General features: G+C 47.1%; 3 protein-coding genes across 8 annotated transcripts in view; 1 reads left to right on the plus strand and 2 right to left on the minus strand.

Moving 5' to 3' along the window:
- The window catches only part of LOC103131010 (gastrula zinc finger protein XlCGF57.1-like), a 6,943-nt gene extending 5,964 nt beyond the window's left edge, over positions 1-979 (minus strand). Inside the window, exon 1 of the mRNA XM_016666330.1 lies at positions 886-979. The gene's annotated coding sequence lies outside the window, so the exon portion shown is untranslated. The remainder of the gene's footprint in view (positions 1-885) is intronic.
- LOC103131011 (excitatory amino acid transporter 5-like) overlaps positions 592-11,234 on the minus strand; it is a 20,259-nt gene continuing 9,616 nt past the window's right edge. Inside the window, exons 6-12 of one of the 3 annotated variants that reach the window (XR_001660470.1) lie at positions 10,206-10,305; positions 9,659-9,892; positions 9,391-9,585; positions 9,115-9,249; positions 8,922-9,024; positions 8,074-8,589; positions 592-607 (exon numbers count right to left, since the gene is read on the minus strand). Coding sequence is in view for 2 of the 3 variants with exons in the window: in XM_007542548.2 (XP_007542610.2) it covers positions 8,437-8,589; positions 8,922-9,024; positions 9,115-9,249; positions 9,391-9,585; positions 9,659-9,892; positions 10,206-10,305 (920 nt within the window). In the remaining variant the exon portion in view is untranslated. Of the gene's footprint in view, positions 608-7,752; positions 8,590-8,921; positions 9,025-9,114; positions 9,250-9,390; positions 9,586-9,658; positions 9,893-10,205; positions 10,306-11,234 lie in introns of those variants that run through there. The other 2 variants (XM_016666329.1, XM_007542548.2) reach the window with 2 other exon arrangements.
- Positions 1,030-7,165, plus strand: LOC103131009 (tetraspanin-33). 4 transcript variants are annotated; one of them, XM_007542545.2, is made up of 8 exons: positions 1,030-1,126; positions 1,628-1,685; positions 2,072-2,196; positions 3,100-3,174; positions 3,241-3,336; positions 3,403-3,531; positions 6,313-6,474; positions 6,544-7,165. In XM_007542545.2, exons 1-8 carry the CDS (start codon positions 1,052-1,054, stop codon positions 6,685-6,687), a joined length of 864 nt encoding a protein of 287 aa, XP_007542607.1. In that variant the 5' UTR covers positions 1,030-1,051; the 3' UTR covers positions 6,688-7,165. The 4 variants fall into 4 exon arrangements, with proteins under 4 accessions (XP_007542607.1, XP_016521820.1, XP_016521822.1 ...); XM_016666334.1 differs by having other exon boundaries at positions 3,100-3,336; XM_016666336.1 differs by having other exon boundaries at positions 1,040-1,445; positions 3,100-3,336.

Here is an 11,234-nt window from a genome sequence, read left to right on the forward strand (position 1 = left end):
AATTTGTATTTCTTTCTATTTTTTGTTTGCATGTAGGTTTAATTTGTCAATCGCTTGCTTGATTTGTTTTGTTGTTTAGTTTGTTCGTTGCTTTGCATGTTTTTCTTTGTTGGGTTGCAGTGTTTTTTTTCTGTATTAATTTTTTTGTTTAGTTATTAATTGGGTTTGAAAACAACTTGCCGCTGAAGAGCTGATGTGCAATATGTATTCTGTGAAGTTGTAAACTGTCTCCTTTAAAGTATATATTCTATTGTAAGCCTATTTTAAACTTTTGGAAAAAATAAACTGTTAATTTTTTAAACATTATGATCCACCTCTCTTTGTTGTCCCGACCTGGCGTGGCCTTTTTGGAGATATTAGACGCTGGCTAGTTCAAGATCTCAGGTGGGGTTGTTGGTTGCAATATTTAAAAGTTTAATAGTCACCGCTATTGCCACATTCTGCCACGCAGCTTCTGCAGAAAACAGCAGGGGGCGAAGTGGTTCCATGGAGGAAATCATTGCCTGAGATGTTCCTGGTCATTTAGAGAAATGATTGGTGGAACAGAAAGTCAGAGGTTCTGCGGTACGTCATGTGTGACGTCAGACCAGACTGGATCCGGTTGGTTCTGACAGAACTGTTTGTTATCCAGTTTCTGGCCGCCATGTTGCCTGGTTCATTGCTGCTCCTGACTGTTACATTGAAGCTGAGCTTTTTCATCCTAGCCAACACAAACCTGGACAGGTTCTGAGGGTAGCCGCTCATTACTTTTACTCAACTACATTTAGTTTAGTAACTTTTTTGAAAAAGTGTAAATGTTACTACACTTTTTTACTTTAGTATAATTTTTGGGTTCTCTGCCCTCCGCAGGTTTTAAAAAACTGAACATTTTAAAAACACACTAACGTGCTGCTCCACACGCAGCCTGCCGGGGGCGCTGTGCTGGCCGGCTGAGCAGGTGTGAGGTGTGAAGGAGGAGGAGGCGCAGCTGGAATGCCGCAGCTGGAAATGCCGCAGCTGGAATGCCGCAGCAGGTCGACACACGCCTGGCTGCAGATCAGGAACCAGCAGCATGTTCCTGACAGACACCATGAGAGGATACCGCGGCGTCAAGTACACCTTGTTCTTCTTCTGCTATTGTTTCTGGGTGAGTCCGGGCCGGTCCGGTCCGACCCTCCATCTGGGCCGCACGCCTCACCCTGCAGGGGGCTGATGGTCCAGACGTCAGCTGGAAGGAGGAAGTAGTTTTGTTTTCCTGTATGTCGGTGAGGTGACAGGAAGTCAGGATGGAGGGAGACGTGCAGTAAAGGTCACCGGGTCGGGACCGGAACCGTGACGGCCAGACAGAGGACTGAAAGTTCTGGGTCTCAAACTGATGGATTAATGGGAGAGCAGCTGCTGGAGGTTTGATTTGTTCTGGTCCAGTAAAACAGAACCTCTGGAACCTTCAGAACCTTCAGAACCAGGTTGAATGTTTTCCCACTGACCGCTGTGGTTTTGGGCGGGGCAGCGGTTCTGCTTCCTGTCCGGTCCTGTTTGGTAGTTAAAGCTGAACTTTGACCTGTTAAGTTTTCATCTGCCAACCAGAACCAGTCGGTCCAGTCCAGAATCCAGTTAGTGACCAGAACCTCTCTGTGTGACTCTGCAGGTCGTCAGCGCCATCCTGATCGCAGTCGGGATCTACGCCAAGGTCGCCAAGGAGAAAGGTCAGTGGAGGTCGTTCCAGCAGCAGCTGGTTTCCTGGTTCCGTTCTGAGCCCAGTTAGAACCGGGCTCAGACTTCTGGGTTTCAGGAAGGGATGCAGCAGCAGCGCAGAGTTAAGCCCGTTACAGGGTTCGTGTCCTGTTTCCATAGCAACAGTTTCTGGTTTGAAAAGCGTCTCTGAAACATCCGGGTCCGTTTCCAGGAAATTCTGCTGATCCCATTCCTGAAGACGAAACCAGGAAACAATCCTGATCCAGACAAGTTTCAACTTTTCCTCCTGATGGTGAAACAGTCGGCCAATTACCTGCTGAGGTTTCCGTCTCCATGGGAACCATCAGAAATGAATGGAAGTCAAACACTTATTGTGTGTGTGTGTGTGTGTGCGCAGATGTAGTCGACACTCTGACCGTGGACCCAGCGCTGCTGCTGATTGTCGTCGGATTGTTGATGTTCCTCATCACCTTCCTGGGATGTTTCGGAGCGCTGCGTAACGCCACCTGCCTGCTGAAGATGGTATTTAATCATCTTGATTGTAATTATTTATCGTTTTATCCAGAGCGACTGGGAGTCAGCAGAGAAAACCTTCAGAATCCAGCTGAAGGATTGTGTGTTGACGACAGAACAGGTCTGAGTCTGACTGAAGGTCCTGACGTCTCTATTCTGAAGGAATTTTATCCAGAATTATTCTGGAGACAGAAATGAAAACCTTGGGCTGACCTGAATGTCTGAGAATCACCAAAATCATTCTTCCTTCTACAAATGGAAAACCGTGGTGGGCACCGCTAGCTAAAACGCTAGCTGCACTAATCCAAAGCTTTAGTCATAAACATTAGTTTCACTAATGCTAACACAAAATGCAACACATTATTTAGAGGAAGCTAATGTTAAAGACTATACTGATCCAGCTTCAGGCTAAAGCTAATGCTAAAGCAATATACCTGAATGGTATTTATAGGAAGCTAATGCTAAAGCTCCAACTTCAGTTCAAATTATATCTGACTCACACTCTTAAGCACCAATTTAATATTTGACATTATAATTTACATATTCTATACGCCCCTTAAATATGGCTAAAAATGTCTGCCTGAACAATTCAGTTGATAACCAAAACTTCAACACAGATGTTGAAAACAGATCAAATGAAAGTTTTAAAAACATCCGCTTTATAACTTAAATGAAAAAATGTATTTACTTTGTTAGACACAGTTAGCAAAAGGACTAAAATTTTAAGTTTTGCTAATGGAGCATTAGCAGAACTGCAAACTAGGAGTTAGTGAGAGCAGCATGAGAGCGTCCCCTAGCGGAACGTTGCTGGTAGTTGGTTTCCTGTTGTTTTCTGGTTTGTTTCCTGTTGGTTCCCTATTTCTTTCCTGTTGTTTCCTGTTGATGTATCTTCCTCTCTGCTTCCTCCTGCAGTTCCTGTCCATCCTGGCTGTGGTTCTAGTCCTGCAGGTTGCTGCTGGAGCCGTGACTTACGTTTTAACCGACTTGGTAACAGAACACCATGAGCTGAATGCAGAACATCAGAGATCCGGTGTGAACTCTGATGCTGTTCAGGTGATGGAGAGGACGGAGATGCTGATGATGAAGGCCGTCGTCCGCTACAGGGAGGATCGGGACCTAGAGAACGCCATCGACTTTGTCCAGAAGAAGGTGAGCTGGATGACCAAAGCAGCTGTAAGTGCGGCGTGGGTTTAATGGAGAGCTGCTGTGTTCCAGTTCCAGTGCTGCGGCGTGGAAAACTACAAGGACTGGTCCCGTAACGTCTACTTCGAGTGTTCTGAGAGCAACCCCAGCCTGGAAGTCTGCGGCGTTCCCTTCTCCTGCTGCGTCCACCTGCAGAACCAGGTCAGACCGGCTGGACCCAGTCTTGCGTGAAATTCTGCCCCCCTGTGTCGGGAGCGCGCACTGCATCCAGAGAGGATCCGACCATTTCCACGGCGCTTCTGATCGATTTATCGGTAAAACAACTCATATAATCATGTCAAGATCGTAACTTTCAGTTTAATCAGCAACTAACAAAATGGTAAAATAAATAAATAAACGAGATCTTCTTACACCGTTTTGTGTTGCTTTTTAATCGCCAAGAGAGAATCGGTCTGTTTCCAACTTTTGTCACTTAAGCCTGACAATTAAAAGTCAGTCACCAAACACAGGTTTCCAACACGTTGTGTGTATTTATGATCTTTCATTGCTGATATAAGAGGATGGAAGCTGCTGATAGCAGGGCACAGACAATTAAGACTTACTGAAAGGATGATAGTGTAGGCTTTGTGGAAAATCCCATTATAATGTAAAATATGACAGATTGTCGGTGGTTCAGTCATACTATCACACATAACCGTCATTGAGAATTTGAAATTTCCTGACCTGCTCCCTGTTCAACGCTCTTTGGAGGGGAACAGGGAGCTAAAATAATTGGTTCCCCCTCAGAACTTTGGCAAATAGAGAGCAATGAAAGATCATAAATACACACAACGTGTTGGAAACCTGTGTTTGGTTTTAATTGTCAGGCTTAAGTGACAAAAGTTGGAAACAGACCGATTCTCTTGGCGATTAAAAAACAACACAAAACGGTGTAAGAAGATCTCGTTTATTTATTTATTTTACCATTTTGTTAGTTGCTGATTAAACTGAAAGTTACAATCTTGACATGATTATGAGTTGTTTTACCGATAAATCGATCAGAAGCGCCGTGGAAATGGTCGGATCCTCTCTGGCTGCAGTGCGCGATCCCGACACAGGGGGGCAGAATTTCACAGAACAGGTGTTCTGTCCTCAGCAAAGGTTGTACACAACCTCAAGTTGGGTCACCCTAAGATCACTGGGTCTTCTTAAAAGATAGAGTCTCTGAGAACAGTTCTTAAATATGTAGTCAGTGTTTTCAGCAAAGTTGAGCTGACTGTCCAGGAATGACACAAGGAATTTAAAATTTGCCAGTTTCAACAGGTTGGCCATCGAGAGAAACTGGAACCACTTTCAGGTTTTGTTTATGTCATTTAATTAGATCTACTTCCTTAAGAAAATGGAAAGGTATGTTCATTTGTGAGGGAATTTATCTTTTACTCTTCCAGTAATGCCAGAATTAATAATAAGTAATAAAGACTCTGTGGTATTCTGATTTAGTAATGTAATTAGATTGGTTGTGTTACCACCCCCACGCCACTAGAGGCAGTAGCAGGCCCAAAAAGATGTGACTAAGGAACAGATTTAGAAGTACACCGAAAACTACAGAATTTGCTAAAAACTGTGAGCTGCGCTTACGTAAATAAAAGATTGAAGTTCAGATACATTCTGAGAGTGGAAATCCTTCCTAAAGCTTAAGATATATCACAGATTCAAAAAGAAAATAAAAACGGGAGACCGCAGATAATACAGGAAATAGCGCCCCCTTCACTTCCGGAGTGCAATGGTCCCATTTCCAAATAAGGTCTGAGACCGACAGCGGTCCGTCCCGCCCCTTCCTGTTTGCTGCAGCGAGGTGAACTTGTTCTGTCTGTCATACCGTAAATCCAGCAAACCTTATGCGCACATCGATGTTATGTCACATACTGCTTACTCAGCAGATTTCTTATAAATCCGTCATACCTGTGTGTTATGTTTCTCAGAAGTTTACGGTAAATTTTATTTAATTAAGCTGCTATGTTAATCAAACATTAACATAAATGACTTTTGCTGTTTCTAATATCGTTACCAAACTGTAAACAAGACATTCGTCCCGTTTAGCGTCACTATTACTACAAATACTGTTGGACTACAAATTTGGTCGGGATATTTTGTCCATATAGCTAATCTACCTTTTTAATATTTCAATATTTCTTTAGAAAACTGCAGGAATATGTCCTAAAAAAGCTCATGAACAGCTGGATGCTGACCGAAGCTGTTGGGCAACAAGCAGAACATCACCTCTTTCTGGACGCTGCGTGGAGATAACTGGATTTTTCTTATTTTAATTTTTTTATTTACCGTAAACGTCTGAGAACTAAAACACACAAAATGAAACTTCTACAGGTGTGACGGATTTACGAGGTCTGGTTCCACCAGAGACGGCGGGCGGGTTCTGGTTGTGGCTCAGAGTCCAAACCTGGATGGAAAACCAAAATAAACGGCAACATGTAGGAAGTAAAACACCATGGAAGCGTATTGTGTCACGGAGGGGAAAACATTTCGAGCATTATTACGTTATAACGTGATAAATTGTATAAAAATGATAATTATCTTGTTTAAATGTGATAACTTCATGTCCAGGAGGTGGCGGTAGTGAGCACTTCGTGCAGACATACGGAAGGCTCACAGCAGTTGGTCTGGTTTTCCTCCATGCTCGGTCTAAACATGGAGACACTGATGCTGCTCCGCACTGAAGGCCCAGGCAGGACATTTATGTTGTTCTGTTAAAAACCGGGGATGTAACCGATGAGCTGATGCCGTTCAGCCGCCAAATCGCCGAGTACATTACTTGACTCAGTATGGAACAAAGCTAAACAAACTTCTAGCAGGAGCTGCGCCCCCTGCTGGACGTTGTGAATCATCCGAGCTGTTGATGACCCGCCATGATTTCCTGCTGAAACAGCAGTGGATTCAGACACTGTCCACAGCATCTTTGTGCTGCATCTGCTCCTGTCCCTGCAGACGGTGCTGAACACCATGTGCGGTTACGGCATGCAGCAGCAGCAGGAAGCGGCGGCCCGGCAGCACATCTTCACGGCCGGCTGCCTGCAGCGGATCGTCCTGTGGGCCCAGAAGAACCTGCTGCTGGTGGCCGGGCTGACGGCCGGTCTGCTGCTGCTGGAGGTACTGACACCACCGCCGAGCGACCTCCAACCTCCGGCTGACCTCCCACTGACCTGCTCTCTCCTGCAGGTGTGCATGATGGGTCTGGCCGCAGCGCAGGCGGCCTGGATCCACCGGGTCCGACGGAGGCAGAAGGTCAGCGAAGGTCGCAGGGCAGAGGAGAGGAAGGAGAGGCTCTGGTTTCCCGCCTTCGCTGACTTCACTGAGGAATGATGAAGACGACGACGATGATGATGAGCTTCGTCTCTGCAGAACCAAACAGAACCAGGAGGTTTCTGAGGTTCCTTCTCATCTCAGAGCTTCAGGACTTTAAAGTGTGACCTTTGACCTGTTGGGGTTCTGGTCTCCTTCAGGCTGCTTCCTCTCTAATCCCGCCTGTTCTGCTGTAATCTGAGGCAGATTAGCAGCAGGATCATCTGCGGCGGCAGCATGTTGCTGCGGGAGGCGGCGTGCGGCCGTCACGCTCACCTTATTGGATTTATGACCTCAGGGTCAACCAGCGTGTGTGTGTGTGTGTGTGTGTGTGCACAGGATGCATGATGGGAAACCTCGTGTCTCATTGATCCTGTATTTTATACGAGCCCATCGCCATGGAAACGGTTTATGCATGAATACTTGAGGCCTTCTGCTGGAGTTTATCAGAGAAACAAACCAAAAAATAACACATGCTTCAAATCTGAAAAGTGTGGCGTGTCCCCATAAATACTCAGGTCTGTTCTGGTTCTGAAAATGTATTAAATTTTTACATTTGTGTAATAAAATGTTTTGGTCTGATGTAGAAAATCATGAAATGAACAGAAAAAAACTTTTTATTTCAGGTTTTATTTGGCTGATCAGAGAAATGAGGAGAAAATATGGAGAAGTTGAAACCTGAGCCGTCTGAACGTCAAACATTCTGACACGGTTCATCGTGTCTTTAACACCAAAACGTCCTAGACAAAACCCGCCTCCAGGTGTATTTCTGTCTGAGCGAGCACGAGTGAAAAAAGAGACATACACAAAAATAAAAACTAAAGGCACAAAAAAAAAAAAACAAAAACTGAAATAGAAACCGAAAACAAGAAAACAAATAAGGAAACAAACAAGACTTCAAACAAAAAACCATCCAATAAAAACCAGCACAGATATAAAAACATAGATGTGACTGGCTGACTGCTGAGAGTTGGCAGAGGAACGTAGAGGTCAGAGGTCACGTTAAGGCGGGTCAGAGTCCGGTTTGTTCTGGCGTTGGAAACGAATCGCTCTTCAAACGCGATGAGATTAAAATGTCTGAGCTGAATCATCTGAGAACCGAAGAACCGCCTCTGGTTCTGATCCGAGTCCCGATGAACAGAATCGGAACCTCTGAGCCGGAAACATGTCGGTTAGATTCCCAGAATCCTCAACAAGAGGAGCAGTTAAAGCACGGCGGCTTCACGCGGCCGAGGAAGAGGAGCGCCGCGACGAAGAGCACTTGGACTTATTCATTACCTTTGACCCCTGACCGGGGCCAGCACCACCAGCCAATCAGATCGCTCCGTTCTGCTGCCACACGCATCCGGATCAGAACTCTGGATCCAGTCTCCTTGCATGTCAAAGGTCAAGGTTTGAATCCCAAACCGGGATCCCTGCAGGTTCTGGATCCCTGCAGGTTCTGGATCCGGTCGGTTCTGGAGAACCAGGCTGTGTGGGAATCCTCCCGGCTTCGGAGTCGATCGTTTTTTTCAGCCACAAAAACAAAGACGATCCGTCTGCATGAAAGGATTCTGTCAGGTTCTGACCCGGTTCCAGTGGTGAGACAACCTGCCCCCAACCAGCAGGATGAGGTGGATCATTTCGGTCTGAGCGACCTTTGACCCCATCTGGAGCTCACCTCCAGAAGGACCGGCTGGTCGAAGAGCGGAACGGAGAGTCCGGCTCCGGTTCTTCTCCGGTCCCAGACCAGGTGGTCTGAGGAGCGCTGCCTGACCCGGTTCTGGTCCATCACACCTGGCAGATGTTGTAGTAGACGGTGTGCGCCCGGTGGGGGCCCGGCGGGTCGCCCGGCGGGAGCCGGTGGGAGTGGATCTCCGTCATGGGAACGCTGATGCTGTAGGAGTTGCTGTGGCGGTTCTGGGTTCCATACGACGGAACCGCCTGCAGGGAAACAGAACCGGTTAGAACTCAGAACGACATTCCTGCTGATTCCTCGGTTTTCCATAAATTCAGCTGAGAAAACTAAACCTGTTGCCCCCGACGATACGTGAAGGAATGTCTGACTGGGAATTTTTATGACTAAAACTTTGTTGAACCTCGAAACAAACTGAACAAAGCTGGTGATCCGGATCCATGTCAGAAAAACCCGACCCGGATGACCCGGATGGACCCGACCCGGATGACCCGGATGGACCCGACCCGGTCAGTAAAAGTTCTGGCCCCTGCTTTATGTCTCCTGGCTGATGCTAATAAATCCATCGGCTGTTTTTTACCTTTCCTGTTTCGCTCAGAGGAAAATCTTTTCGGCACAGGTGTGCGATGATGCCTGCAGCCAGGGCGTCGCCAAGGACGTTGATCATGGTGCGAAACCTGTCGCTGTGGGGCCAGAAGGGGGCGCCATCAGACTCCAAACACAAGGAACCGTCTCTGCTTACACAAGGACAGTTACCGATATTCAGTACTTACAGGATCCAATCAATGGCCACAATCAGAGTGATGTCATCAGGCGGCAGGCCCACAGAGGTGAGGACGATCACCATGGTAACCAGTCCGGCCTGAGGGATGCCGGCGGCTCCGATGCTGGCGGCTGTGGCCGTGATGCTGGAAGATGAGGGAGACGGTCAGAGTCCAGTTGCTCTTTTTGGAGGAACAAATGAGAGAATCGTCTGCATACGGGCGAATCCCCTCGTCTGCACGGAGACGCCCAAACTGTTTCTGCTCAGGCCAGGTGACACTCCTCACCTGATGGTGACCAGCTGGCCGAGGTCCAGCTCATAATCGTTGACTTGAGCGATAAAGATGGCCGCCACAGCCTCGTACAGTGCCGTGCCGTCCATGTTTATGGTGGCTCCAACAGGCAGGACGAAGCGGGCGATCTGCCGGTCGACGTGGCAGTTCTCCAGCAGGCACTTCATGGTGATGGGCAGCGTGGCAGAGCTGAGGAACATGGAGGTTTCACTCCGTTTCTATCAGAGCTCAGGATGATGCCGGAGGCTGCAGCGGCACTGACCTGGAGGAGGTGGCCAGCGCGATGACCATGGCCTGCAGAAGTCCCCGGATGTAGCTGAACGGGTTCTTCCTGGTGAGGAGGAAGTAGAAGAGAGGGAGGAGGACGAGGCCGTGGACGAAGAGGCCGGTGAGGACGGTGATGCCGTACCAGCCCAGCTTCTTCCCCAGCGTGCTCGGGTCCTGCATGTCCAGGATCTTCCCCGCAACCAAGAAGATGATCCCAAACGGGAAGTACCTGAGGAGACAGCAATGTCCTGAAGGCGGAGCCAAAAAAAGGGCGGAGTCCTGCAGAGGGACGGGTCTATGACATCACAGGTTGCATCTTTCCAGATCAACTCAACCTCAAGACTGAGAATCGTTTTGTTGGAGCTGAAATTCTTGGGAATTTTTCAGATTCAGACAAAGAAAAGGGAACAAATTGTGTTGACAACAGATCCAAAGATCCAGACGCAGGTTCAGCTCCTGAGTTTAGTTCTGGTTACATCTAGACGGAATCCAAGGAGAAGCTCAGAAAGCCTGGACCTGCTGATCCGACCGCTTTGACTCACCACACAGCAGCGTTGATGATCTTCATCACGCACTCGTTGATGCACTGACAGACGTTGACCAGCGGAGCGCCGCGCTCTCCCATCCTGCCCAGCAGCAGCCCTGCACAGCAGCCAAGCAGCATTTACTCTCTGAGCAACAGGAAGTTCCTCTCCAACATGAATCCTGCTGATTTCCAGGATGATTCCCTGGGAATCCTGGAAATGTTTGGTCATTTCTGCTGCTTCTGATCTGGACATGATGAACGACTTGCCTTTGCAGGTCAGAGAGGCCCCTTCACTGTCCACCATTATAGCTCGTCTTAAAACCATTTATTTTACTTGCCTTTCAGGATCCAGTTTTAAATTGTGTTTGTTTTTTAAACTGTAAGAGTTTTTATTTTTTTTATTTATTTTTTATTGTTGTGTTTTGATGTGCAGCACTTTGTATCAGCTGTGGTTGTTTTAAAGTGCTTTATAAATAAAGTTGGTTTGGTATGAAGGTCAATCATCAGAGCAACTTCAGCTTCAAAACTTCTACATTTCTCAGAAAACAGATGAAAAGTTGGAAAACTGTTTCCATCTGAGGGAGGAAACTTCAGGGTGTTTCTGTCAGACAAGCAGAAAACCTGCAGCCCAGAGAAAAGATCCAGGCTGCTGCACACCCAGAGTGGAAACTTCACGTAGCAGATTATATTCTGAATCCAGCTGGTAATCTGATTACTGAGAGCCGAATTCAGTTACAGTCCATCGAACACAAGTTACAGATTTTATACACCAAGCAGGTTTATTGAAAACAAAAAACTTCATATCTAATAAAGTGAGTGACCAGCCTAGGCATGCTAGTTGCTAACCTCTCCAGTGTATACACCAGCCTATGCAAGGCTAACGCTAGCTTATTAAATGCTAACGCTAGCTAGCACTCTCCTCCTCGTTTGCCAGAGTTGGTTGCCAAGTTACCAGTGGTGATCTATGATTAATCAGATCAGTAGGTTCAGAATGTAGACCAGGGGAGGGCAGCTTCAGGCCTGCAGGACCTGGAGGACCTGGAGA

Source organism: Poecilia formosa, unplaced genomic scaffold, assembly GCF_000485575.1.
Source record: "Poecilia formosa unplaced genomic scaffold, Poecilia_formosa-5.1.2 Scaffold708, whole genome shotgun sequence".
Lineage (NCBI taxonomy): Eukaryota > Metazoa > Chordata > Actinopteri > Cyprinodontiformes > Poeciliidae > Poecilia > Poecilia formosa.

What these genes read in the sequence shown, in the direction of transcription:
- LOC103131009 (XM_016666334.1), top strand. Translation starts at nt 1,052, where the DNA reads ATGTTCCTGACAGACACCATGAGAGGATACCGCGGCGTCAAGTACACC. An exon ending in TCTTCTGCTATTGTTTCTGG is followed by an intron (nt 1,127 to 1,627) that starts GTGAGTCCGGGC and finishes GTGACTCTGCAG; the next exon opens with GTCGTCAGCGCCATCCTGAT. An exon ending in CAAGGTCGCCAAGGAGAAAG is followed by an intron (nt 1,686 to 2,071) that starts GTCAGTGGAGGT and finishes GTGTGTGCGCAG; the next exon opens with ATGTAGTCGACACTCTGACC.